This window comes from Colobus angolensis, unplaced genomic scaffold (assembly GCF_000951035.1).
Source record: "Colobus angolensis palliatus isolate OR3802 unplaced genomic scaffold, Cang.pa_1.0 Scaffold366, whole genome shotgun sequence".
NCBI lineage: Eukaryota > Metazoa > Chordata > Mammalia > Primates > Cercopithecidae > Colobus > Colobus angolensis.
This window is the reverse complement of record NW_012116999.1, coordinates 2,382,574-2,410,521: the sequence shown is the minus strand read 5'-3', so window position 1 is coordinate 2,410,521 and position 27,948 is coordinate 2,382,574. Positions and strand designations below refer to the sequence as shown.

General features: G+C 37.5%; 1 protein-coding gene across 12 annotated transcripts in view; it reads left to right on the top strand.

Moving 5' to 3' along the window:
- Window positions 1-2,811: 2,811 nt before the first annotated feature.
- Window positions 2,812-27,948, top strand: part of ALG13 (ALG13, UDP-N-acetylglucosaminyltransferase subunit) — an 88,514-nt gene continuing 63,377 nt past the window's right edge. Inside the window, exons 1-5 of one of the 12 annotated variants that reach the window (XM_011953541.1) lie at window positions 3,019-3,185; window positions 4,004-4,166; window positions 6,482-6,620; window positions 7,657-7,694; window positions 9,380-10,283. In XM_011953541.1, coding sequence (XP_011808931.1) covers window positions 3,105-3,185; window positions 4,004-4,166; window positions 6,482-6,620; window positions 7,657-7,675 — 402 coding nt within the window. In that variant the 5' untranslated portion in view covers window positions 3,019-3,104 and the 3' untranslated portion in view covers window positions 7,676-7,694; window positions 9,380-10,283. Of the gene's footprint in view, window positions 3,299-3,533; window positions 3,694-4,003; window positions 4,173-6,481; window positions 6,621-7,656; window positions 7,695-9,379; window positions 10,284-27,948 lie in introns of those variants that run through there. The other 11 variants (XM_011953545.1, XM_011953542.1, XM_011953543.1 and 8 more) reach the window with 11 other exon arrangements.

Sequence of the window (27,948 nt, the reverse complement as noted above, 5' to 3'; positions counted from 1 at the left end):
AAAACAGCTGAGTCCTGATTGGGTAGTTTCCAAGTCCCAACCAGAAGCCTCTGCTGGATGTCACTTTCAGAAAGGCAGCTGGCGAGTTTTCCTGCCATTGTGCATGTTACTCTTCAAAAGGACAACTGCCTAAGCTTCAAGATTTAAAGGAAACACCCTGTAGAAATAGGCCCAAGGGTCTTCTCAGGCTATGTTCTAGGCCCAATTTACCTCCAATCCTTTTTCTCCTTGAAATAATTTCTTCTCACAGCCTGTCTTCTGTATATATCCAGGCAGGGCAAAGCACAAATATAAGCTAAGGTGATATTTTAAATAGGGAATACACAAAACATTAGAAGGAGATAGAGTGAGCCATTATCTTAACAATGGTATGATGGTGGTAGGAGAAAAAAGGAGTTTTGAGAAATAACCTCACCTATACATGCCTGCCTAAGTATAAGTTATCTGTGGTACTTTATCACGCTAATGTGTAATTTTACATTTAAATGGTTCAGTGGAATAATTCAATAGATTGTAGATCAAGGCTTCAGGCTTTATCACCTCTATTTTACAAGTCATGCTTGCTAATGGAGGTTAACTGCGTGCAGCTTCCAGGGGACCCTAGAGGGCCCTGGTTTTCTGAGAACCACAGTTTGTAGAAGAGCCCAAGTTCCAGTGATTTTTTTTTTTTTTTTTTTTTTTGGAGATGGAATCTTGCTCTGTTGCCCAGGCTAGAGTGCAGTGGCACAATCTCAGCTGACTGCAACCTCCGCCTCCCAAGTACAAGCGATTCTCCTGCCTCAGCCTCCCAAGTAGCTGGGATTACAGGCATTCAACAGCGTGCCTGGCTAATTTTTGTATTTTTAGTAGAGACAGGGTTTCACCATGTTGGACATGCTGGTCTCAAACTCCTGACCTTGTGATCCACCCACTTCAGCCTCCCAAAGTGCTGTGATTACTGGTGTGAGCCACTGCACCCAGCCAGTTAGAGTGATTTTCTAAAAGCCATTTTTGATGCACCTGTAGTCCCAGCTACTTGGGAGGCGGAGGCAGAGAGGGGAGTGATGTCAGACCAGACTGAGGGTGGGCCTACTATTTTTCGTGACCCAATAACAAGATACAAACAAACTGGGGAGGAAGAGAGTTTTTATTTCTGTAACTGTTTACAGGGAGAAGGCCTGGAAATTATCACCAGACCAACTCAAAATCACGATGATTTCCAGAGCTTATATACCTTCTAAGCTATATGTCTATATGTAAGTGTGCATTCATCTAAAGACATAAGTGATTAACTTTTTTAAATGTATAAATAAAGTCTGAATCTTGAAGACCTTCCTCTGGAGCCTCAGTAAATTTACTTAATCTAAATGGGTCCAGCAAGGTGCAGTGGCTCATGCCTGTAATCCCAGCACTTTGGGAGGCCGAGGCAGGCAGATCATGAGGTCAGGAGATGGAGACCATCCTGGCTAACACAGTGAAACCCCGTCGCCACTAAAAATACAACAAATTAGCTGAGCGTGGTGGTGGGCGCCTGTATTCCCAGCTACTCCAGAGGCTGAGGCAGGAGAATGGCGTGAACCCAGGAGGCGGAGCTTGCAGTGAGCTGTGATCATGCCACTGTACTCCAGTCTGGGTGAGAGAGCAAGACTCCGTCTCAAAAAAAAAAAAAAAAAAAAAAAAAAAACTAAATGAGTCCAGGTGCCCGCATGATTACCCTTATCTTGTCTCCTGCTAAATCACAGAGGTTTGGAGAGTTCCTTCCACTCCCAACAAACTTGTTTGTGGAGCCCTGGGGGAGTTTCTTCAGACCCACAATAAAACTTGTTTAATCCTGAATGGGTCAATAATTCCTTTGTTATTTTGTCATGTTTTAAGGTCCAGGAAAGGCCTAGGCAAAACTCTTGGTGGGCTTTAGCTACATTCCAGCCTTTGTATAAGGGCACTGATTTTTTTTAGCTTTTAATATTAACTTCACCACTCAGTGCTGAAACAGTTGTTATGGAGGCCTTTGTTAGTGAGACATGGCCTGCCATAGGAGGACTGCTTGAGCCCAGGAGTTAGAATCAAGCCTGGGCAACAGAGCAAGACCCCATACCTTATAAGATGCCTTTTATTTTTTAGTTTTTTAAAAATTTTTTCGAGACAGGGTCTCAGTGTCATCCAGGCTGCAGTGCAGTGGTGTGATCATGGCTCACTGCAGCCTCAGTTTTCTGACTAGCTAGGATCACAGGTGGGTGCTCCCACCCCCGGCTAATTACATTTTTTTGTTTGTTTGAGACAGGGTCTCATTCTGTGTCACCCAGGCTGGAGTGCAATGGCAGGATCTTGGACTCACCGCAACCTCTGCCTCCTGGGCTCAAGCAATTCTCCTGCCTGAGCCTCCTGAGTAGTTGGGATTACAGGCGCCTGCCACCATGCCTGGCTAATTTTTGTATTTTTAGGAGAGACAGGGTTTCACCATGTTGCCCAGGCTGGTCTGGAACTCCTGACCTCAAGTAATATACCTGCCTTGGCCTCCCAAAATGCTGGGATTACATACTTGACCAATGACACCTGGCCTAAAAATAATATTTTTAAGAGACAAGGGTTTTGCTATGCTGCCCAGGCTAGTCTTAAACTCCTGGACTCAAGTGATTCTTCCCAGTAGCTTGGGATTACACCCACTGTGCCTGGCAAGGCACTTTTATTTCTCATATTCCCTTAGCCAACTCGAAGTAAAACCATTTCTCAAATGTATCTTGACAAAACTTGGCAGCAAACAAAAAAATCTCAAACTTGTCTGTCATTAAAAGATTGTGATACCCACGCAATACACCAACACAATGCTTAGGGTATGGTGTTTTTTACCCATCAGTTTTGAAAAAGTTAATTACATTTGGCAATTCCCCATTCCCTCATAGTGAGGGGTCTCAGGAGCTGGCTCCTACACATAAAGGGGCTTAGAACAGTGGCTGGCACCTAGGCCACCAATAGACTTTTGCCCCACCCAACCGGTGACACAGCCCGGGGCCCCGCCGCCCCCTGGCGGCCATTACGGATTTCCGCCTCCCTCACAGAAGGCAGTCGCTGCAACGTGCGTGGCCTCAGTTGCGTCACATCCGGCCCTAGCGATCAGAGCCTGCGCCATGAAGTGCGTGTTTGTTACCGTAGGGACCACCAGCTTTGACGACTTCATTGCGTGTGTGTCGGCGCCCGACAGTCTGCAAGTGAGTGAGGGAGGCGAGCAGGCGGCGGCTTGGCTCGCCACCCGCCGTCTCCGGCCTTACTAAGCCAGCCGCGGTAGCCTTGCCTGACCGTAACCCCGGCAACTCTACCACAGGTGCCGCTGTCCCTTAGCTGGCTCCTGCCTACGCCCGGCGGGGCCCTTCGGCTACCCGGCTATTCGGGGTCGCATGTTTCCTCTTCCCATTACCCAGCCCGTTCCTTTCCCTCATTTCTTCGGCTCCTTTCCCAGGCTTCCCCCGCGCTGTGTTCTCCGCCTCCGCGTCCTCCGCCCCTCCTTCCAACGGCTCCGCCCCTCCGAGCCCGTGTTTTCCACAGGGCTAGGCAGTTTCTCCTCAGTCCGCCTGTGGACCGCGCGTCGGCGCCAGCGTCTCAGTCAGCCGAGCTCGCCTCAGAGCCCGGCTCCTTCCCCTCAGCGCTTGGCCGGAGCCCGCGCGATTCCCCTCAGCGCGCGTCGTTCCCTCAGTGCTCTCGGTTCTCGCAGTTCAGCAAGTGAGGCAGAACGGGTAGTCCCTGGGTTCCCCCCAAGTTTGCGACTCCTTTTCCAAAGTCTTTTCCTGCTGTGGCTTTCGCGGGACTCTGTGAGCTGGGTCGCTTAGATTCATGAGTGCTGGGGAGGTTCCTCGTCGGGTCCCGGACCGGAGAATACGTTAGTTTTGAAAACTAAGTGAAATTTGCCACAGGTGGGCTCTTTGGCGGCCGTGCTCCGGTCTTAACGTCAAACTTTAGTAGTGGTGGTGGTTCCTGCTCTGTTTTACATAGCCAGTTTAAAAGGCCCTCATGTTCTGATTTCCTCTTACAGAAAATCGAGAGCCTTGGTTACAACCGACTTATCCTGCAAATTGGTAGAGGAACGGTGGTACCTGAACCCTTCAGTACTGAGTCGTTTACTCTGGATGTTTACAGGTACAAGGATTCCTTGAAAGAAGACATCCGGAAAGCAGATCTTGTTATTAGTCACGCAGGTAAAGGTGCCTTAGAATCTCAGGGTTGGGTCTTTTAATTTAAAATTTTTTTTTTTTTTTTTTTTAAGTTCTGGGGTATTCTGGGGAACATATGCAGGATGTGCGGGTTTGTTACAAAGGTAAACGTGTGCCGTGCATCATCTAGGTATTAAGCCCAGCATCCATTAGCTTTTTATCCTGATGCTCTCCCTCCAATAAGGAACTGACACTTGAACCATTTCGAGGTAAAATAAAATCGCTAGCTGAACTCACTGTAGCCCTTTTTGAATACACAACTTATTTGAATATGACAATTGAGAACTTTATTGGAGAGAACTTAGTATTTTGGGGTGAGAGAAGAATGGGAAATTAATCACTGTAGCCCATCTTTACAATAAAAAACCCTAAACACTGAGGGGCAAAATAATTTACCCAGTGAAGTGTAATAAATTGTCAACTTGACATTAGTACTTGGACTTAGCTAAAGGAGTGTTCTGCCTGCTGATTGGTTGGATTGGTCATGGAGTAAGTGGAATTGTAAGATTATTTACATTTCTGTTGAATGTGAGTGAAATGAATCCAGTCAAAAATAGTAACAGCTACATACTGTGTAAATTCTTTCCTCTTCAGAGGACCGCCCTGATGGGCTACTTAATTAGACTTCTAGTGCGTTCAGAAGAACTGCTTTTGGGGAGCAGTGCAGTTTTGACTTGTTAAAGAAGGTGTTTTTTTTTTTTTTTTTTTTTTTTTTTGGGAGACAGAGTTTCGCTTGTTGCCCAGGCTGGAGTGCAATGGCGCTATCTCGGCTCACTGCAACCTCCGCCTCCCAGGTTCAAGCGATTCTCCTGTCTCAGCCTCAGGAGTAGCTGGGATTACAGGCGCACACTACCACGCCCGGCTAATTTTTTTTTTTTTTTTGTATTTATTAGAGACGGGGTTTCACCGTGTTGCCCAGGCTTGTCTCAAACTCCTGAGCTCGGGCGATCCACCCGCCTTGGCCTCCCAAAGTGCTAGGATTACAGGCATGAGCCACTGTGCCCCTCCAGAGTTAATGTTCTTAACTAAACACCCTAGCGTAAGATACCCAAAAAGGATTTATCTATTCACTTATCAATCTCTTTGCTCTCATTTAAAATAACTAGATGATTTTACATTTCAGAATTTAATTGATCCTAATATTGTATATTTGCATATTCATGGAAATCCATTCTTGACTATTTCTGGGATGGCACTTCACATGTAAACCCATACAAAGTGGTCAAGGTTTTTCGTTATTGATGCCTGCCTGTCTCTATTGTAGGCTTGCTTTTCTACCTGGGGTTGAATAGAAATGAAATATAATTTCACATACAGTATGTCAAACCTCGATCTTATCTGGATTGAAGGCCATGCCCAAAGCATACTCCAGATGGCCCAACGTACAATGGTTTCACTTAGAGTTTTTCAACTTTATGGTGGTGTGAAAGCAATACACATACACATTCAGTAGAAACTGCTCTGCGAGTACCCATACAACCATTCTGTTTTACATTTGCAGTATTCAATAAATGGCATGAGATATTCAACACTTTATCATAAAATAGGTTTTGTGTTAGATGATTTTGCCCAACCACAGGCTAATGTAAGTGTGTTCTGAGCACGTTTAAGGTAGGCTAGGCTAAGCTGTCATGTGTGGTGGGTTAGGTGTATTAAATGCATTTTCTACTTAGAATATTTTCAACCAGTTTTTTTTTTTGAGGTGGGTTCTCTGTCACCCAGGATGGGGTGCAGTGGTGCAATCATAGCTCACTGCAAGCTCCAACTCTTGGGCTCAAGCAGTCCTCCTGCCTCAGGCTCCCCAGTAGCTGGGACCACAGCCACCATGCCTTATTAATTATTTTTCTTTTTGTTTTTTAGTAGAGACAGGGTCTCTCTCTGTTGCTGAGAGTGGTCTTGAACTCCTGGGCTCAAGCGATCCTCCCACCTCGGCCTCCCAAAGCGTTGGGATTGTAGGCATAAGCCACTGCACCCAGCGTGTTTTCAACTTATGATGCGGTTATACCCCATCATAAGTCGAGGGTCATTGGTACTAGAGAGCAAGTAGCATAGCACTGAATCATAGGCCATAATGTCATCATCAGTGATAAAATAATGTATTTTTCAAATAAAGTTTCTAACACTTTTTATTAGAGAGCAACTGATAACTATACTCTTGTCATTTTGAATGTATAATTGAAAGACCTAGCTTGTAGTTCTGTCAACTTAAGTTTTTTAACTTTTGCGTTCTAGCTATAAAGCTTCGTGGGGACCTTAACTTATTTTAAATTGTGTTAAACAAATTTGATTTATATTTGTAGGTGCAGGAAGCTGTTTGGAGGCTCTGGAAAAAGGAAAGCCACTCGTAGTGGTCATAAACGAAAAGTTGATGAACAATCATCAGCTGGAACTGGCAAAGCAGCTACACAAAGAGGGTCATCTCTTCTATTGTACCTGCAGGTATACTAGAGAGTGATTATTTTTGATCTCTTGCTTTAATTCATCCCTTGCTGTTCCTCTTATCCACCTACCTAACTCATCTGTCTCTTCTGCCTCTTACCTTCTCCCACTTACCAAACTTTTTGATTTTCTCAGCTCTAAAACACTCCCATTTGTTTGTCTCCCACTTTGCAATCTCTGTGTTGTATTTCTATGTGTATCTGTGGCTGTTTCTTTGCATATGTGAATATCTGAGAGAGAGTGTGTATGTGTGTTTAGGCGCACATGTCTCCGAGACACTAATTTTGGAGTTCTAAATTTTGAGTTCATTATTTAGATTTTCATTATTCAAGGAAGACATTTGCTTATTTTAGTTAAAAGTTTTGCCTATAGTAAATCCACTAGAATCCCTAAATTATGTTTACTCTTTCATTTAATCAGTTACACCGAATATATAAAAGGCACTGTTTCAGGTGCTGTGGATACAGTAGTAAACATGAGATAAAGTCCCTGTTCTCATGGTGCTTACATTCTAGTCATGGAAAATTGATAGTAAACAAGTTCACAAATAAATGATCAAGGTATTTCACATGGTGAAATGTACTATGAAGAAAGTAAGACAGGGTGATGGGGTAACTGGGGTGAAGACTGGTTAGAATTGTCAGAGAAGGCTTGGCAGAGTACCTAACATTTTGATCTTAGACTCGAAATACAAGGAAGAGCCAATCATATGAAGATTTAGAGGCAGAAGGAACAGCAAGTGCAAAAGCCTAAGTAAGGAATGAACTTGGAGCTTAGTGTGCTTTAGGAACAGAGGGAAGATTAGTGTTGCCAGAGCATAGTGAGCAATATAGCAATATAATAGAAGATGAAGCTGGGTGGGGGTAGCTTATGTAAGATTTCTGATTTTATTCATGTTTATTGAGAAGCCATTGAAGTATTTTAAGCAGAGAAATTATGGTAAGGAGTATTATTTTCTACAAGTATATTAGAATTCAACAGGAACTGATCATCGTAATAGAAGGATGAAGAAAATTGCTTGTTTGTTTTCTATTAGTTCTTCTTTGAGACACTAGAAGCTTGCCAAAGGGCCAGGTCAGTAATTCCCAATTGTTTGACTTTAAAACCTATCCTAGTTTGATGTTTCAAGAAGTAAATGCCTCATAAAATTACTATATATGTGTATATATATGTTTGTTTACGTTATAGTAAAATGAAATTAATTTTAAAATAAAAAACCTGAGAAGAAACTGGCTAGAGCATAAGCTTTGCTTTTAGTTTTACTGCTTCTGTCTCTTAGGCACTCAGTAAATACTTATGCATTCATTAAATATTTGTTGAGTACCTTCTATGTGCCAGGCATTGTTCTAGGCACTTGGTATATACATCAGTGAACAAAACAGACAAAGACTCCTGTTCTTATTGAGAGGAGGCAGATTCATTGATTATTTCAGGAGTAAACTTGTTGGTGTCATTATCACTATAATGTTGGAGAAGAGGGAATGTCAGGGTAGCTGTGTAATATAGAAGCCAGTCTTGAACTATTTAGTGAGTCAGGAGAGAAGCTAGATTAAAGAGGAATAAACTTATCTTCCTAACCGGTTTATGCAAGTCAATTTTTTCCAGATATTTTTAATTAGTATTTTCATTCTAAATGTTAAATCAGCTTTGATTTTATGTTAGCACGTTAAAAGAAAAACAAACATATCCTGATTTTTTACTCATGCTGAAAAGGAAGGAAACTGTACAAGTTTTTCTTTTATTTTTTTAGTTTTAAATGGCTTTTTTTCTATATTAATTTCAACAAAGTCACATAAAAGTAGTAAGCAGTAAGTCAATAATTGGTTATATTTTCTTTTCTTCTCCTTTTTTCTTTGAGTTTCGCTCTTGTTGCCTAGGCTGGAGTGCAATGGTGCAATCTCGGCTCACCGCAACCTCCACCTCCCGCCTTCAAGCGATTCTCCTGAGTAGCCAGGATTACAGGCATGCACCACCATGCCCGGCCTAATTTTGTATTTTTAGTAGAGATGGGGTTTGTCCATTGGTCAGGCTGATCTCAAACTCCTGACCTTAGGTGATCTGCCTGCCTCGGCCTCCCAAAGTGCTGGGATTACAGGCATGAGCCACTGTATCCAGCCAGTAATTGGTTATATTTTCATTTTAGGTAAATCATTTATTTTCCCCAAACCTAGGCTGGGGGGTGGTATGTATGTTCTAATTTAAGCGATTGGTTTAAATAAATTTCTGAAGTAATAGTTCTATGTTTAAAACCTTATTTCTAGCATACATGGTGGTGTGGTATATTGTTTAATTATACATGAAGTCATGGTAGTAAATTACTGGCAAAGATTATTTCACAATCTTCATGCATGGTCTAGTAGTTTCCCCAGCTTATTATCTTGTCTAGCAGCTATTACTTTTGGTTTCAATTTTTAAATTCTGTTTTCATGAATGAATTGTGCTTCAGTTTAAATATGCCCAGTCCTGAGAAGTATTACAAAGCCATGTGAAGACATTTTTCATGAAATATCGTTTCTGAAATAGTTGACATAGGAGATAAGGTATCTGCTGAATTTATATTGACATTTTATAGTACTCTTTGTATTGCTTTAATAATCCTAGTATGTATACTTAAAATATTAAAATAAATGCAAATTCACATGTGCAGTTTTTAGAAGTACCACTATATTCTTGGAAGTTAGATTCAGTCATCAGTGGGCAGCAGATGAAGTATGGAATTTTCTCCCATGTTGCCTAATATTTTTCTTCTTTTGTTTTAGCACGCTTCCTGGGCTGTTACAGTCAATGGACTTATCAACACTGAAATGTTATCCTCCTGGCCAGCCAGAAAAATTTTCTGCATTTTTGGATAAAGTTGTTGGATTACAAAAATAAACACTAAACTCTCAACACTTTAAAAGCAACCCCAAATTCAACCTATGGAATGTGATTAAATCAAATTAAATATATAATATATATTTACAAAATAATATAATTAATAAACTTCCTACATCTATAGAATGTATAGGAAATTTTATGGTGTGCACATTTGCATTGGGTCCAAATCCTAATTGCAGTTTAGTAAACTTTCTAGATTTTTTCTAATATTCAGTATGTAGTGAGCATTCACAGATTTTCTCCTAGAATCTCAAGTGGAATTGGAATCATGAAAATGAATGAGATTTGAAAACTTTCACAAAGATTATAAATGTAGTTTGATGTTCCTTAGAATAAAAAATGAAACAGTAACAACTTTTAAAAAATTTTACATAAGAGTCAGCATCTTTAGCTTTATAATCTAAGGAACCAAATTTAAAAAATGATGGATTACGCTCTGTGAAATGAAAAGTTCAGTCATTGCCTAAAAAAGACTATCAAGTTAGTTGATCTCTTGTACTTGGAAAAGCTACTTTTTTCCTAAAGAACACAGTGGAGTGGATATGTTCACTTTTTTTTTCTAAAACATATATACAAAGTGTTAAAAGAATCGTGCCTAATGTCAAAACTTTACTGGTTTGAGAAGAGCATTCGAAAAGGATTTATACCAATAGGACTTACTATTGTTTTTTAAGGATCCTCTCTCACAGTGGTAATGAAACATTAACTGTAACAAATTTATAATTTATGTGCTTATGAAATTAGTTTTATGAATGAACAATAAACTGATGCATATAATGGCTTAAATATATGGTTTTAAAATTGACTTAACTTGAGCAAGATACATTATGAAGTTCTTTGATCAGAGTGTGTGGTCTCAAGACCTTTACAATAGATTATCCTTAAGTGTCCACAGCTCTCTGGTACAGTGTTTAGATATAGTTTATCTATCAAAATAGAATATTCACTATAAAGACCTCCCTTCCATTCCAGTCATATTATCCCAAAATGCTAAATGTTCCAAACATTTTATTTGGAATGCATTTTATGTTTTTATAGGTTTATTTTTCTGATTGTGTTTTATTTAGGCTAATATTTAAAAAATGTATACTAGTGGTAGAAGGTGGTGACAAAGAAATACTCTGGGTAGCAGGAGGAAGCCTACTTGGATTAAAATTTTGCTGAGAATAATCTAAAAAGTGAGTAATCTGGTTGAGAATTCACAGCACCATAATCATAATTGCATATCGGTGTTATACTAATGTTTTAGGAAAGGTCCTATTCAAATCCAGGGAGAGAATCTTTAGTGTTTTCTGGGCCCTCATAAATACGTTTTTCTCATTTGAGAAAATTGTGACTTAAAGTTTATGTTGGTCACTTAGTTTATAGTTTATGATGAAGAATTAAACAAATGCAAGGTCTACTCAAATATCAGACAGCTAAAAGCCTATACAGCCCCTAAATCCTTTGCTATCTACTTTCCCAGAATAATGCATAACCTAAATTCTATTATTTCATTTAGCAGAGGCTTAAGCCATTGTTGTCAATTGTGTGCAGTAACATCTCTGACTATGCTTTTGTGGAATTTTGTATCAATTTTGGATTTTTAAGTCAAAGGAGACTTTAGAATCATTTTGATTTGGCAGGGATTCTTGAAATTATCTAGTCCAATTCCATCATATTCAGATTTTACCATTTGCTTAAAGTAATAACTTTTGGCAGAACTGCCTCTAGGAGCAGCTCCTTGATTCCCAGTCCCCTGCTCTTTCTACCATATATAATATATGTTGTAAGCTTTTTGTTTCTTTATAGTGGTTTGCCTAGTATTCATTTTAGTTACTCGAATCCTTTGCAAGGTAGGTTTTGTTTGTTTATGAAAGTTATTTAGTAGGAATTTCACACTTAACTGGGTTTTCCTTTGGCGTATGACAACCTTACCTAGGACTTAGAAATCTGTGATTTCTGAGTTTTTGGAATTTAGGAAAATGCTCTGGGTAGGATTGATAGTAGATTGAATAAATTAAGACTTTAAGACATAATTGTAGACTTTGGAGTTGGGAGATAATTTAAAGAATATTTTAAACCACCAGTTTTACAGATGAGGAAACATGCTAAATTAATCACCACATTTACATCTTATTAGTCCTTATTAAAGAATGGTAACCAAAAGTCTGTTTGAAATGTTTGCTCAATTTGTTTGGTTTCATTACATGATAGAGCTGCAGGTTCTTGATATTAATGAGTAAGAGGAATGCAGTTTATTTAGCAGTTTTCTATTATATTGAAATTTTCAGGGACAAGGAAATGAAAGAGAGAGTTCAGTATTGGGAAATTTGCACCATGGATAGATTAAGAGGTAGACAGTTAATAGAACATTTATGGGTTGGAGTAGGTGAAAAGAGATGTGATGTTATGGGATGACCTTGGGAATTAAGGATTTTAGATACTTATAATTTGGGAGGAAAGAAAGCCTGAAGGATTTGTTGGTAAGATAGTATAACCAATGAATTTGACATAGGGTTCTGGAACATTTAAAAGTAGTCATTATCTGCAAGTACCGTCAAGTATCTGATTTTGGACACCTTAGACCTCTACTTTTTTAGTAGAGACGGGGTTTCACTGTGTTGCCCAGGCTGGTCGCGAACTCCTGAGCTCAGGCAATCCGCCCACCTCAGCCTCCCAAAGTGCTGGGATTACAGGCGTGAGCCACTGCACCCGGCTCTACTTTGTATTCTTTTAAAGGCAAGTCATATATAGGCACAAAAAAGACAGTACAAAAAGGTTGTTTGCCACTTTAGTATTTAGTTTGAGGAAGTTTTCCAAGACTAAAGTAGGTAATGACTAGCAGTAATATAAATATTCTTCCTGGCCTTTTATTATGGTATAAGCACGTAATTCCTCTGATTTGTTCATAATATAAAATTTGTGGAGATGGCCGAAACCCTGCATATAGTCTGAGAAATAACACATATGGACAGATTATTTGAAATTAATTTTTGGGAAAGATTTGGAAAGGGTCATCATGATAGCCATGTGGTGATCAGTTTTCTGCTGTACATGTAATACCATTTATTTGTTTATTTATTTAGAGACCAAGTCTCTCTCTGTCACCCAGGGTGGAGTGCAATGGCGTGATCTCGGCTCACTACAACCTCCACCTCCCAGGTTCAAGTGATTCTCCTGCCTTCGCCTCCCGAGTAGTTGGGATTACAGGCATGTGCCACCACGCTGGGCTAATTTTTGTCATTTTAGTAGAGACTGGGTTTCACCATGTTGGCCAGGCTGGTCTCGAACTCCTGACCTCAGCTAATCCTCCCGTCTCAGCCTCCAAAAGTGCTGGGATTACAGGCGTGAGCCACCGCACCTGGCTGTAATACCATATTTTTATTGGGGAGGGGGGAGTGAAAAATAATTTTGTTTAACATTTAGTGCTTTCTTTGTATCAGGTACTGTTCGGAGCACTTTATGCGTATATACTCACTTAATCTTTAAATAATCCTATGTCATTCTACAAATGACGTAATGTGAAAAAAGTTGTATTCCATTTTAGGGTCCAAGAGATGTTGTGGAAATTGTAATTTGAACACAGAATTCCAGTATACTTCCATCCTTTATGGGGACAGTAGGAGAGAATATTTGAAATCAGAGGATTTGCCTAAGAAATTTGGATTGTATGCTAGCCATAGGTGTATAACCTTTTTGAATTTTTACACTGTTACTTAAAAAACCACAGTGATGGCTACTCATAGAATCCATGTGGAGAAACTCTTCCAATTGGTTTACCTGGTTGAAAGTTATTCACAAATCTTTTTCTTTTTTCTTAAATATTTGTATTTTAAAGTTTCATTTTGGTCCTTTATTTTTTTTCTTGGAATTTTCATCATTCCCACAGCTTCTACTGTTGACTCCTTTATCTGTATCTCCCAACTCTGATTTGGACTCCTAAATGGTATTTCCAATTGCCTTTGGTCTTGTCTGTCTGTTAATTCTGTAAGCACCTCAAACTCAATGTGTGCCCCAAACTGAAATAATATTTCTTTTCATTCTTCTGAGGTGCTTATCTTTATTAATAGTATCATCATTTAGTCATTCTTCTAGCCTTTAACTCTGTCTCCAACCCCTTATATCTAATTGGTTTCTAGGTACTCACAGCTTTATTTCCTAAGTACCTCAAGCTCATGTATTCATCATTGAGTCTTTTAATATAAATGCATAATGAGAATCTACCTTTTGTATCGGCAGGATCCAAGACATGATTCGTGCTCTGGAGGACCTATGTCTTACTCATTTTTGAGTTCTTTGCCTGAAACACAGTAGGCTTTCCATAAATGATGAATTCACTTCTGTAACTTAGTACTCTTTTTTGATTACCTTGATTAGGATTAGGTATTGTTCTAGGAAACACTGTCATCTTGCACACATTTATTTCATACTGACTTTGATTTGACAGCAAAGTATCTAGTAAGTCTCTTGTTCAGAAGATGTGACCATCATATTGTATGGTAAGTTTGTAGGATCAAGCACATATAAGAATAGCATCCCAAATATAACAGTGCTGATTCTATGCAATATCTCAATGGTATTTAAGGGTCTGTCAAATAATGGTACCTGTTGGGGATTTGTGGCAAAACATGATGTTAAAAATTAGGTATATAAAAAGCAGTAACTATAGTGTTTTCTAGTAAAAACTTACATAGAGAGAGGTTTAGGATATTACCAAATGATTTTTTTTTTCTTTGAGATAGGATCTCTCACTCTGTCACCCAGGCTGGAGTGCAATGGCAGCTTTTCTGCCTCCCCTGGTCAAGTGACCCTCCCACCTCAGCCTCTGGAGTAGCTAGAACCACAGGCATGGGCCACTACACCTGGCTTATTTTTTGTAGAGATGGGGTTTTGCCATGTTGCCCAGACTGGTCTTGAACTCCTGGGCTCAAGTGACGTGCCCGCCTCAGCCTCCCAAAGTGCTGGGATTACAGGCGTGAGCCACTGCGCCCAGTCGTCAAATGATATTTAATTACTTATTAAATGGCTAATGGCTAATTCCCTACGTTAATGTTGTATTTATTGTATAGTTTTTAATTCTTTTTTTTTTTTTCTTGTAGGCAGCTAAACAAAAGGTAGACAAATCTGGCTAGGTTCAAACAGGAATGTAGAATACATGCTGCTATTTTTTAATTTTTTTTATTTTTTATTTTTTATTTTTTTTGAGACGGAGTCTCGCTCTGTTGCCCAGGCCAGAGTGCAGTGGCGTTATCTCAGCTTACTGCAACCTCCACTTCCCAGGTTCAAGCATTTCACCCTCCTGAGTAGCTGGGATTGCAGGTACCTGCCACCAATCCGGCTAATTTTTGTATTTTTAGTAGAGATGGGGTTTTGCCATGTTGGCCAGGCTGGTCTTGAACTCCTGACCTCAAGCGATCCACCCACCTCAGCCTCCCAAAGTGCTGGGATTATAGGCATGAGGCACCTTGCCCGGCCAGAATACATGCGTCTTAATGTTGATACTCAGTCTTGAAAAATATTTTGACAGGCTTTTAATACCATTATATACTATCTATGCTGGTATTTCTAGATCTTCATTGTCTTATAAATTTTTTGCCATATCATGGCCAAAATTACTTATTTTGATTGACACTTGTATCATAGCTTTGAACATGATTTTATTTGATGGCTGCAGTCCTGTTCTCTGAGGCGGTGGTTCTTAAGCTTATTTCAGCCATGGAACTCTTTAATTTAAAACTGACTTTTCTTAAAACTATGGCTTTTCTTCTTCTATATATACATGATTTTGCACTGACTTTCAGGAAGTTTGCAGGACCTTGTGGCCCCAGGTTAAGAATCCCTAGGCTGAGGTCAACTTCTTTAACTTCATTTCTTGGTCATTGTTCATTACTATTTTGGTGTTAACTCCTAGACTCCTTTGTAATTAAACCCTTTTGATTAATTACGTTTAAATTTAGTAATTCCCAGTTATAATATAACACAAATTCAATACTTTTTTTGTTAAGTTTAAAGCATACCAGGCAATACATTTTTGAAACTAACCTTAATATTCTTATGCTATTAACTCAGTACCTGTAACCCATAATGTCTTATGTAGTGCCTTTTCTAATAGATAACAAGGACTACATGGAATTTTTTATTTGTAGTAATTATTTTAGAATATCCTACAATAGACTGGTGAAGAAATCCAGTAAGGCAATATAATACTGTATTTACTCACGGTTAAGTGTGCTTCTCAAGTACTTGTTTGCAGGACCCTGATAGTCACTGTTGGAATGATGTCTGTGAGACGCCTATAGTACATCTTTTTGATTGATCATTTCTCCTTTTGTGCAGCATTACATACTGGTCAATTCTCCACTGCCAGTGTGAAGTGAGTGGATAATGACACTCCCCAAATTTAGTAGTGAAAAACATTCCTAAGTCCCTAGCCTAAATTAGTAGTTTTCTGGATCTCAGTTTTCCTGTTTGTGAATTAATAAAACTAACTTCTTAGGTGATTTCTAAGACGTAAACCTAGTTGTGTGGCATGTTTTAAAAATTAAAAATGCTGTTGAAATAACACATTTTCTCTTGGTTAGTTTTTGTTTTGAGAAGTAGGACTAAGATTTATTTTTGGAATTCGCAAAGTACAGTCCTAAATGATTCAGAAAGCAGATTTTTCATTGAATTTCATATTTAAACTCATACTCAGTTTCTAATTGGGGTTATAGTTAGATAATTTAAGTTTATTTAGAAGTTTAAGTGAATGGGTCTTTCCAGTGCTTCAAATGTTCTGGATTTTTTCCCTCCTTCCCCTAATCCTGTCTCTAGAGTGATCAGACACTGCAGGTATCTTAAGTCAAAAAACAACCCTCCGCTGGGTGTGGGGGCTTATGCTTGTACAGTCCTAGCATTTTGGGAGGCCAGCGCGGGGCAGATCAGCTGAGATCGGGAGCTCGAGACCAGCCTGACCAACATGGAGAAACCCGTCTCTACTAAAAATACAAAATTAGCCAGGCGTGGTGGCACATGCCTGTAATCCCAGATACTCAGGAGGCTGAGGCAGGAGAATTGCTTGAACCTGGGAGGCAGAGGTTGCAGTGAGCCGAGATTGCGCCATTGCACTCCAGCATGGGCAACAAGAGCGAAACTCCGTCTCAAAAAAATCCCTCAGTATTTCTGTGCCAGTGTGATATATTTTAAAGCAAAGTAGTATTTTCCTTTTGTAAAAAAATCTGTATTGTCATGCTATCAGGTGGAAATGGGGAGGAGAAGAAAATGAAAGCAAGTGGTTCTTGGTAATATTTTATTTTGCATTTCCAAACAAGGATCACTTCTTCGGGAAATCCATTCTTTATCTTGCCTTTATTTTCTCCTTCCTAAAACTTGAGGAGGAGGTTGAACAGGGCTGCCAGGCCACGCTTTGTTTTAGAACCATTGTGTTCCCTTCCTTCATAAATCTTTCTTTACTAATTCTGCTTGAATGTTCACCCTGAAAAGTTGATAGGCTGTAGTTCCAGGGTGCTGTTAAAATACACTTTTAAAAAACATCACCATTATATTTTCAGTAATGAAAGACCCTAAAAAGAGGTTCTGTAGAGTTATTTCCCTTAATTGGCTTCATGTTATTTGGTACTAAAAATAATTGAAGTAAGTTATTTACGGCTAATTTTTAACATACTGGCTTTTCAGTAGGTTCTGTTACAAGTTGTTATGTGTTAATACATGGGTTTGTTATCTTTAAAAATCTAGGTCTGTTTATGTGGTAATGTCAGATTTATTCATTTTTATGTGGGCCAGTCATCCCCACTTTTTGCCAAGATAATTGGCTAATACCCCAAAAGTTTTTTTTAATATTGATCACAAATTTGATCACTTAAAGGAAAGTGTTATCAATATTTTAATATTGATTACAAATTTTACCACTTAAAGTCTGTTATCCACTGTTGAATCACAGAGTAATTCCCTACATTTGGAAGAGTGCTAGAGATTATGCAGCCCATCTACTTTATTTTACACATGAGGAAACTGAGACTTAAAGTGGTACAGCCAAGTTCATAATATTCTTTTCATGATACCATATTGCCTCTCAGAAACTAATAACTCATAGGATTTTGTCATACACATTTACAATTATACCTTGTGTGTCACAGGTAATGTATGCTTTAAAAAAATAATTCCAGACATACACCTCATTTAATTGGTTGAAACGTGAAGTGTTATTTTAGAATTAAAATCATTAGTATTTATATGTCACACTACAGTTTCCTCTTTTGATCAGTGAAGAAATAAATATAGCAATTAAAAGGACAAATTACATATTCTAGCTAAATTTCAGTATAAAAAGTAGTCATAAAATTAAAGCCCATCAATTTCATGACAGGTAAACTATGTTATTTAAAGCTACTTTAATATTTTTTCAATTTATTTTAATTTTTACCCAGAGGTACAGTGCTTAAAACGTCCTTTTTAAGACAATCATTTTCTTTCCGTTATACTTAGATGTCAAAGGGAATAATTCCATTAGGGATGGAGAAACAGGATATGGACACATATTAGAACTTTCATTTCCAGTAGAATTTCAGTGAAATTGCTCTGGTTCTTATCTTTTTTTTTTTTTTTTCTTGGACCAAAAAATGATTACTTGGTGAATGTTTTGTCAGGTAGCAGCTAACAGCAATCCATATTTAAGCACGAATGTTCTAAACACTGATTATACAGTATCTTATGTATTATTCTAACAACGTTAGGTTTAAGTCACAAAAATTTCTAGAGCAGTGTTTCTCAAACTTTGAAACATTGATAGGTGATCTATGGAGGGAAAAAGGTGTTTGGTAAGGGCTAGGTCAAAAATGTGAAGCATTTACTGTAAGCATTCCTTAGGACCTTTATTGTTGCTAATGGGCACTGTGAATCTCAAGGATAGCATTATAATATGCAAAGTTTGTTGAAATTTTGGCCTTGAAATTCTCTTTTTAGTAATACATTATTCTAGAGCAGTGGTTTTCAAAGTGTATTCCCTGGACCAGCATCATCATTACCACCTGGGAACTTGTTAGAAATGCAAATTCTTGTGATTCATCCCAGACCTGCCTCAGAATCCCCTGGGCAAGAGGCAGTCTTTTAACAAGCCCTCCACTTGAGAACCACTGTTCTGGAGGTTTACAGGACTAAAGTAGTTTGCTGTGGTTGCCAATTGGGATTTCAAGTACGATATTTCAAAGGGCAGTATTAAACACCTTGAAGTGGCTTTTTATTATATGCGAGACAAAGTCTAGCATCGACCCACAGGTCTCTTTTAAAATATCCTATTCTACTAATCTGCAGAATGGAACCTCTGCTTTACCACTTCTGGGCCTTTGTTCATGTATTTTCTGTCTTGGTATGTAATTCCTCTTTATGGCAATTGTGCAAACATCAGGGGATTTTATATAGTTTTAGTTTCAGTACTGTTACTGATTGGATGTGAAAACTTAGGTAGGTCTTAAAACTATTTCAGACCTGTTTCTTCATCTGTAAAATAAGAGGTCCTTTGGAGCTGTAAAATTCCAATTACTTGTTTTCCCAGTTTATGATGCTTTTGTTTCTTGCTCACTAATGATAAAATGTTTAAATTTACTTTTTAAAATTAAGGTAATACATGTGAATAGTTAAAAAATGTTAATTAATTCTGCAAGGCTTACAACAAGGAACAGCAGTTGTATGTCTTACTCCTTCCCGTCTCTGTTACTTGCTTCTTACAGGTGACCATATTACTTTATGTTTTATAAATAATATGCTTAAACTGGTTTTGTTTTGATTTTTAAATTTGAATATCAGTTTAGGCTTCCTATATGGAAGAGACTTTCAAAAATTAATGTTTTTAATTTACTAGTCACGATTGTATATACATTTATAGGGTACAATGTAATGTTATGCTATTTGTGTACAATGTGGAATGATTATGTCAAGCTAATTAACATATCCACCTCACTTACCTATCATTTTTTATGGTGAGACATTTGAAATTCTTATTTTGAAGTACACAATATATTATTGACCATAGCGACTTGGCTGTACAAAATATCCCAGAACTTGTCTTCTATCTGAAGTTTGTACCCTTTGATCAACAACCCCCATTTTCTCTTTTCCCACTCACCCCCCAGCTTCTGGTAACCATCATTCTAACTCTCTACTTCTATGAGTTCAGCTTATTTAGATTCCGTATGTAAATCTTGCCCTCTTTGTCTTTCTGTGACTGGCTTATTTCACTTAGCATATAATGTCCTCTAGGTTCATGTGTGTTGTCACAAATGACAGAATTTCCTTTTTGTAAACACTGAATAGCATTCCATTTTGTATATGTACCACATTTTCTTTATCCATTCATCCACTGATGGACACTTAGGTTGTTTCCTTATCTTGGATACTGTGAATAATTCTGCAGTGAACATGGGAGTGCAGGTATCCCCTGACATACTGATTTTATTTCCTTGGGATATATATCCAGAAGTAGTATTACTAGATCATATGGTAGTTCTATTTAATGTTTTGAGGAACTTCCATACTGTTTTCTATAATGGCTGTACTAATTTACATTCCCACCAACAATGTACAACAGTTTCCTTTTCTCTGCATCCTTGCCAACACTTATCTTTCATCATTTTAAATAAAAGCCATTCTAATAGTTGTAAGGTGATAATCTCATTGTTTTGATTTGCATTTCTCTAATGATAGTGATGCTGAGCGTTTTCTTCCTGTATTTGTTTGCCATTTTTCTATTGTCTTTTGAGAAATGTTCATTTAGTTCCTTTGCCCATTTTTAAATTGGGTTACTTGTTTTCTTGCCTTGTTGATTTGTTTGATTTCCTTACAGGGTGTTTTTTTTTTTTTTTTGAGTTATTTGATTTCTTTACATATTTTGGATATTAACCCATTATTATATGTATAGTCTGCAGATATTTTCTCAATTTCTGTGGGTTGTCTCGTCACTTTGTTAATAGTTTCCTTTGCTGTGCAGCAGCTTTTTAGTTTGGTGCCATACCATTTGTCTATTTTTGCTTTTGTTACCTGTGCTTACAGGGTCATATTCAAAGAATCATTGCCCGAAGAACTGTGGAGCTTTTCCCCTATGTTTTCTTCTAGTAGTTTTGCAGGTTCAGGTTTTATATTTAAGTTTTCAATCCATTTTGAGTTGATTTTTTAATATGATGTAAAGGATCCAACTTCATTCTTCTGCACATGGATAGTCAGTTTTCCTAACACCATTTATTGACGAGACTGTCCTTTCCCCATTGTGCATTATTCTTAATGCGTTTGTTGAAAATTGACCATAAATGTGTAGGTTTTTTCTGGGCTTTCTATCCTGTTCCTTTTTTCGATGTGTCTGTTTTTATACCAGCATGATGCTGTTTTGATTATACTCACTTTATATATGATTCGAAGCCAGGGAGTGAGATGCTGCTAGCTTTGTTCTTTTTACTGAAGATTATTTTGTCCATTTGGGATCTTCTGTGGTTCTATATAAATTTAAGGATTGTTTTTTCTATTTCTGCAAAAATGTCATTGGAATTTTGATAGAGATTGCATTGAATCTGTGGATCACTGGTAGTGTGGACATTTTCACAATATTCTTCCAATCTATAAACATGGGATATTGTTCCATTTATTTGTGGGTTTTTTTTTTCAGTTATTTTCATGAGTGTTTTATAGTTTTCAGTGTTATATCAGTCTTTTACCTCATTGGTTACATTTATACCTACGTATTTGTTGCTATTGTAAATGGGATTGTTGTCTTGATTTTCTCTTTGGATAACATAGAAACACTACTGATTTTTTGTATGTTGATTTTGTATCCTTCAACTTTACTCTTTTTTTTTTTTTTTATCAGTTCTAACCATTTTTTTTTTGTGTAGTCTTTAGGTTTTTCTATATACAAGAGCATGTTATCAGCAAATAAAGATAATTTCAGTTCTTCCTTTTCTAGTAGGATGTGTTTTCTTTCTCTTGCCTAATTGCTCTGGCTACAATTTGTTGAATAAAAGTGGTGAGAGGGGGCATCCTTGTCTTGTCCCTGATCTCAGAGGAAAAGCTTTTGATTTTTCACCCTTAAAAATGATCATAGCTATGGGTTTATCATATGTGGTGTTTATTATACTGAGATACATTTCCTGTATACCTAATCTGTTGAGAGGGTTTTTGTTTGTTTGAGACGGAGTCTCATCCTGTCACCCAGGCTGGAGTGCAATGGTGCGATCCCAGCTCACTGCAGTCTCCGCCTCCCAAGTTCCAACGATTAACCTGCCTCAGCCTCCTGAGTAGTTGGGATTACAGGCGCCCGCCACCATGCCCAGCTAATTTTTGTATTTTTTTTTTTTTTTTTTTTAGTAGAGATGCGGTTTCACCATGTTGGCCAGGCTGGTCTCGAACTCCTGACCTCGTGATCCGCCCACCTTGGCCTCCCAAAGTGCTGGGATTACAGGTGTGAACCACCGTGCCCGGCCAAGAGTTTTTTGTTTGTTTGTTTGTTTGTTTTTTTCATTATGAAGGGGTGTTGAATCTTGTCAGATGCTTTCTCTGCCTCTATTTAAACGATCATGATTTTTATTCATTCTGTTAATGTGGTGTATCACATTTATTGATTTGTATATCTTGAACCCTCCTTGCAGCCCAGGGATAGATCCCACTTGATCATGGGGAGTGAGTCTTTTAATGTGTTGTTGAATTTAGCCTGCTAGGGTTTTGTTGAGGACTTTTGTGTTTATGTTCATCAGGGATATTGGTCTGTAAATTTATATTTTTGTGGTGTCCTTGTCTGGCTTTGGTATCAGGGTAATGCTGGTCTTGTAAAATGAGTTTAGAAATATTCCTTCTTTTTCAGATTTTTGAAAGAGCTTAAGAAGGATTGGTACTGGTTCTTCTTTAAATGTTTGGTAGAATTCAGCACTGAAGCCATCGGGTCTTAGACTTTGGTGGGAGACTTTTATTACTGATTCAATCTCCTTCCTCATTATTGGTCTGTTCAGATTTTCTATTTCTTCATGATTTAGTCTTGGTAGGTTGTATGTGTCTAGGAACTCATCCATTTCTTCTAGACTATCCAATTTGTTGGCGTATAATTGTTTATAGTAGTTTCTTGTGATCCTTTGTATTTCTGTGATATCAGTTGTAATGTCTCCTATTTCATTTCTGATTTGAGTCTTTTTGTCCTAGTCTAGCTAAGGGTAGGTCAATTTTATTTATCTTTTCAAGAAACTAACTTCTAGTTTCGTTTATTATTTTTCTATTGTTTTTCTAGTCTCTTTCATTTATTTATGCTCTGATCTTTGTTTCCTTCTTTCTGCTAACTTTAGGCTGTTCTTCTTTTTCTAGTTCCTTGAAGTATAATTAGATTATTTGAGATCTTTCTTCCTTTTTAGTGTAGGCATTTACCACTATAAATTTCCCTCTTAGAACTGTTTTTGCTGCATCCTGTAAGTTTTTGTTTATTGTTTTCCATTTTCATTTGTCTCGGGTTTTTTTTTATTTCCTTTTTGATTTATTCTGTGACACATTGACTTGTTCAGAAGCATTTTGTCTAATTCCCACATATTTGTGTATTTTTCAAGATTCTTTCTGTTACTGATTTCTAGTTTCATGCCATTGTGATCTGGAAAGGTACTTGATATGATTTCAGTTCCCTTAAATTTGTTAAGACTTGTTTTTTAGCGTAACAATATGATCTCTCCTGGAGAATGGTCCATGTCTGCATAGCAAGAATGTGTATTCTGTTGCTATTGGATTGAATATTCTGTATATGTCTGTTAGGTCCATCTGTTGTAAAGTATAATTCAAGTCTGATGTTTCCTTATTGATTTTCTGTCTAGGTTATCTGTCCATTGTTGAAAAAGGGGTAATGAGGTCCCAAAGAGCAGACTTTTTCTTTTTTCTCTTCCCCATTTCCCTTCCCATCCTCCTAATTTAGTTTTATCAGTTCTGTGAGATTCATTTTCAATGTTGATATTGCCATGACTGCTTAACTACAATACAGTATTATTCACATCTGAGCCATGTAGTGTTCAATGATTTGTTTCCTTTCCTGTAAAACTTCATTTTATCTCATTTTGTTATTTTCTCATTTTCCCAGTTTTTGATAGTAACATCCCAAATTTTCCAACAGAAGTGTACATCTCTCATTATATTCAAACACATCGAGTTATCTAAACCTTTATTATCTTTTTCGAGATATCCACACTGGAGTTCTCCGTCCTATTTTTGGAAATGCTTATTTTCTAGTCCTACTGAGTGTCTGTCTTCCTGTGATTTCCCCTTCATCCTTATCCTGTAATTTCTCTTTGCTTTTCTCTTGTGTTGAATCTCCTATTTCCAAGATTGCTCCCTGCCACCCCCAGACTTTAAAAGAAAATTCTTTATTTTGGTTTCACATATCTTCAGTAGCTTTCTGAGAAAGGGTGGCAACTTTTTTAAATCTTTTTTTTTTTTTTTCTGAAAACACCTTGTTTTACTCTTTTATCTGACAGTTTGCTATAGAAATAAAGGTTGGAAATAACTTCCCCTATAATCTGGAGCTTCATTGTTTTCCGAATCCCAGTTTTTTGAGAAGTATATTGTGTTCTTATTTGTGTTCTTTTGTGTATAAACTGTTTTTCTTCTCTGAAAGCTTTAGGATCTTCTCTTTTTCCCCTGACTTCAGAAACTTTATTGTTATGTCCAGGGATGATGATCTTTTTTGCTTTCATTGTTGTGACTACTTCATGAGCCCTTTCAATTTCAATATGGATACTCATGTTCTACAATGCTAGAATTTTTTTATATTGTCATAGTCATCATCATCATCATCACCATTATCATTTCTTTCCCTCTGCTTCATCTCATTTTGGGCTTCCTGCTGGTTAGATGTTGGCTTTCCTAGATTGATAATCTAATTTTCTTATTTTTTCTTTCCAATATTGTTGACTGTTCTGTGAACTCCTCAACTCTATTTCTTCTGCTTTTTTGTTTTACTTAACTGTTAAATTTAAATACAGTAAAATTAGCCTGTTTTCTTATATAGTTCTATAATTTTGACAAACGCATAATCATGTAACCACTGCCACAGTCGAGATGCAGAACAATTCCAGTGCCCCCATTTATCCTTTCTCTTGGTAGTCAGCTCTTCAACCCCAACTACTGACAAAATCTAATCTGTTTTACCTTCCTATCCTTTGGCCTTTTTCAATATGTCATATAAATGCAGGCATACAGTGTGTAGCCTTTTGAATCTTGTCTTTTTTCGGTTCACATGTTACATTTGAGATACATGTTCTTTTATGTATCATTATTTCATTATTTTCTATTCCTAGGAAGTATTCTTTTGTTTGAATGTACCACAGTTTTTGTCCATTCACCAGCTGAGAAATGTTTAGATTGTTTCCAGTTTTGAGAGTTCATGATTATGGATAAAGCTACTATGAACATTCACATAGAGGTTTTTGTGTTACTATTTCTCTTATGTAGATACCTAGAAGTGGGATTGCTTGATCATATGGTAACTCTGTTCAATTTTATAAGAAACTGCTAAACTATTTTCCACAGTGGTTGTACTATTTTACATTCCCACTAGCAATATATGAGAGAGTTCCAGTTGTTTTATATCCTTTTCAATACTTGGTATTGTCAGTTAAAAAAATTATTTTAGTTATTCTAAGATGTATGTAGTGGTATCTCATTAAAGATATACAAATGGTCAATAAGCAGATGAAAAGATGCTCAGTATCATTAGCCACTGGGGAAATGCAAATCAAAACCACAGTGAGATACCACTTCACACCCACCAGGTTGACTATAATCAAAAGCTGGAAAATAACAAGTGTTGATAAGGATCTAGAGAAAAATTGAACCCTCATCCACTATTGGTAAGAATGTAAAATGGTGCAGTTGCTCTGAAAAACAGTTTGACAGTTCCTAACATTAGGTTAAATAGAGTTACCATATGATCCAGTAACTCCACTCATAGGTATTATGCCTAAAATAATTGAAAACATAAGTCAAAACAAAAAGTTGCATGTGAATATTTATGGAAATACTATTCATAATAGCCCAAAAGTGGAAACAACCCAAATTTCTATCAACTAACGAATGGATGAACAAATTTTGTTTTATACAGTGGATTGAACTATGTAGTGATGCACCATGCTACAACATGGGTGGACTTTGAAAACCTTATGCTAAGTAAAAGAAGCGAGTCACATAAGACCACATATTTTATGATCCCATTTATTTGAAATGTTCAGAATAGTGAAATCTGTAGATTCAGGAAGTAGATTAGTGGTTGTCTGGGGTTGGTGGGGATAGAGGGATTAGAAGTTGACAGCTACAGGATGCAGAGTTTCATTTTGTGATAAAGAGAATGCTCTAAAGTTGATTATGGTGATGGATGCACAACTCTATACAACAAACCATCGAATTGTATGCTTTAGGTGAGTGAATTATATGGTATGTGACATACCTGAAAGCCGTTAAATTTACCAGTTTTAAGAGTACAATTTAGTTTTTAGTGAATATACAGAATTGTACACATATCACCACAAAATAGTTTTAGTAGATTTTTGTTATTCCAGAAAGATTATTTGTGCTTATTTGTAGTCAGTGCCTATTTTCACTCCAGCCCTGGGCAACTACTTCATCTGCTTTCTGTCTCTAGATTTACCCTTTTGGCATATTTCTTATAAATGGAATCATATTCCTTTTGGAATCATACAGTTTTTGCTTCCATCTTCTTAGGACCAGTTGCTCCAATCCTTGTTAATGCTAGTTATTGTTTGTATTATTTATTATAGCTATCCTGGTGGGTATGTAATGATGTCTTACTGTGATTCTAATTTCCATTTTCCTAACGATTAATGATTTCGAATATTTTTTTATGTGCTCATTAGCCATTCTTGTATCTTTGGTGAAATGTGTATTCAAATCTTTTGTCTATTTAAGAAATTGGATTTTTTTATTGTTGACTTTTCAGAGTTCTTTACATATTTTAGTACAAAGCTTTTCTGGTTAGATACGTGATGTAAAAATATTTTCTCCCAGTCTTGGCTTGTGTTTTCATTCTCCTAACAATGTCATTTGCAGAGCAAAAGTTTTAAATTTTGATAAAATCGAGTTAATTTTTTTTCCTGTTATGTATCTGAGAACTCACTACCTAACTCAGGATCTTAAACATTTTCTCCTATATTTTATTTTTAAAAATTTTGAAGTTTTATTTTACATTTATGCCACTTAAAGTTAATTATAGTACAAGATGTGAGATATAGGTTGAGGATCCTTTTTTTGCATGTGGATGGTCAGTTGTTCTGGCACCACTTGATGAAAATGCTATCTTTTTTCTACTGAACTGATTTTGCACCTTTATCAAAAATCGATGGACCATATTTATGTGGATCTACTTCTGTGTGCTTCCCTGTGTGTTTTTTCTTTTGCTCTGTCTCCTTTTGTCTTCCTGTCCCTACTTGTGTTTTTCTTTTTTTCAGTTTTCTATTACTTTTCTGATTCTCTCCCTCCCTCTCCTGATTTTCCCTTCTCCCATTCCCTTCCTCAAAATGAAGCATTTAGATTGCATTGTTTTATATATCATACTTATTTTTAGTTTAAAAAGCAGATGTGAAGCATTTGTGTTTTTCTCTACAAGTACAGTATGCTGGAAACAAATTAACTTTTAAATTATCCTTTTTTTCGAGATGGAGTCTCACTCTGTTGCCCAGGCTGGAGTGCAGTGGCGCGATCTCGGCTCACGCCATTCTCCTGCCTCAGCCTCCCGAGTAGCTGGGACTATAGGCGCCCACCACGCCCAACTAATTTTTTGTATTTTTAGTAGAGATGGGGTTTCACCATGTTAGCCAGGATAGTCTCGATCTCCTGACCTCGTGATCTGCCCTCCTTGCCCTCCCAAAGGGCTGGGATCACAGGTGTGAGTCATCACACCTGGCCAAATTATAACCCTTAATTAATTTTTCTCAGTGAATTAGTGACCTTAACGAAAGATGGCAATCTCTCTTCCCAGTGTTTCAGAACTTTTGCAAAAGGCATCACTTCTCCAGGGTTACAGTATCTTTACAAAAGAAATTAGTGGCTGGACACGGTGGCTCATGGCTGTAATTCCAGCGCATTGTGAAGCTGAGGTGGGAGGATAGCTTTAACCCAGGAGTTTGAGACCAGCTGGGCAATATGGCAAGACCCCAACTCTACAGAAAATACAAAAATTAACTGGGTGTGGTGGTATGCACCTGTGGTCTTAGCTACTTGGGAGGCTGAGGTAGGAGGATTGTTTGAGCCCAGGAGGTTGAGGCTGCAGTCAGCTGTATTCACACCACTGCACTTGCACTTCAGCCTGGGTGACAGAGTGAGACCATTTAAAAAAAAAAAAAAAAAGAAATTAAGGTAATTTCAAATTGGCATGCTAAGGAAGTCAAGATTTATACTTTTTTACCATGTCAAACATTATTTCATTCCTAAATTATAAAATATTCCTTTTCCT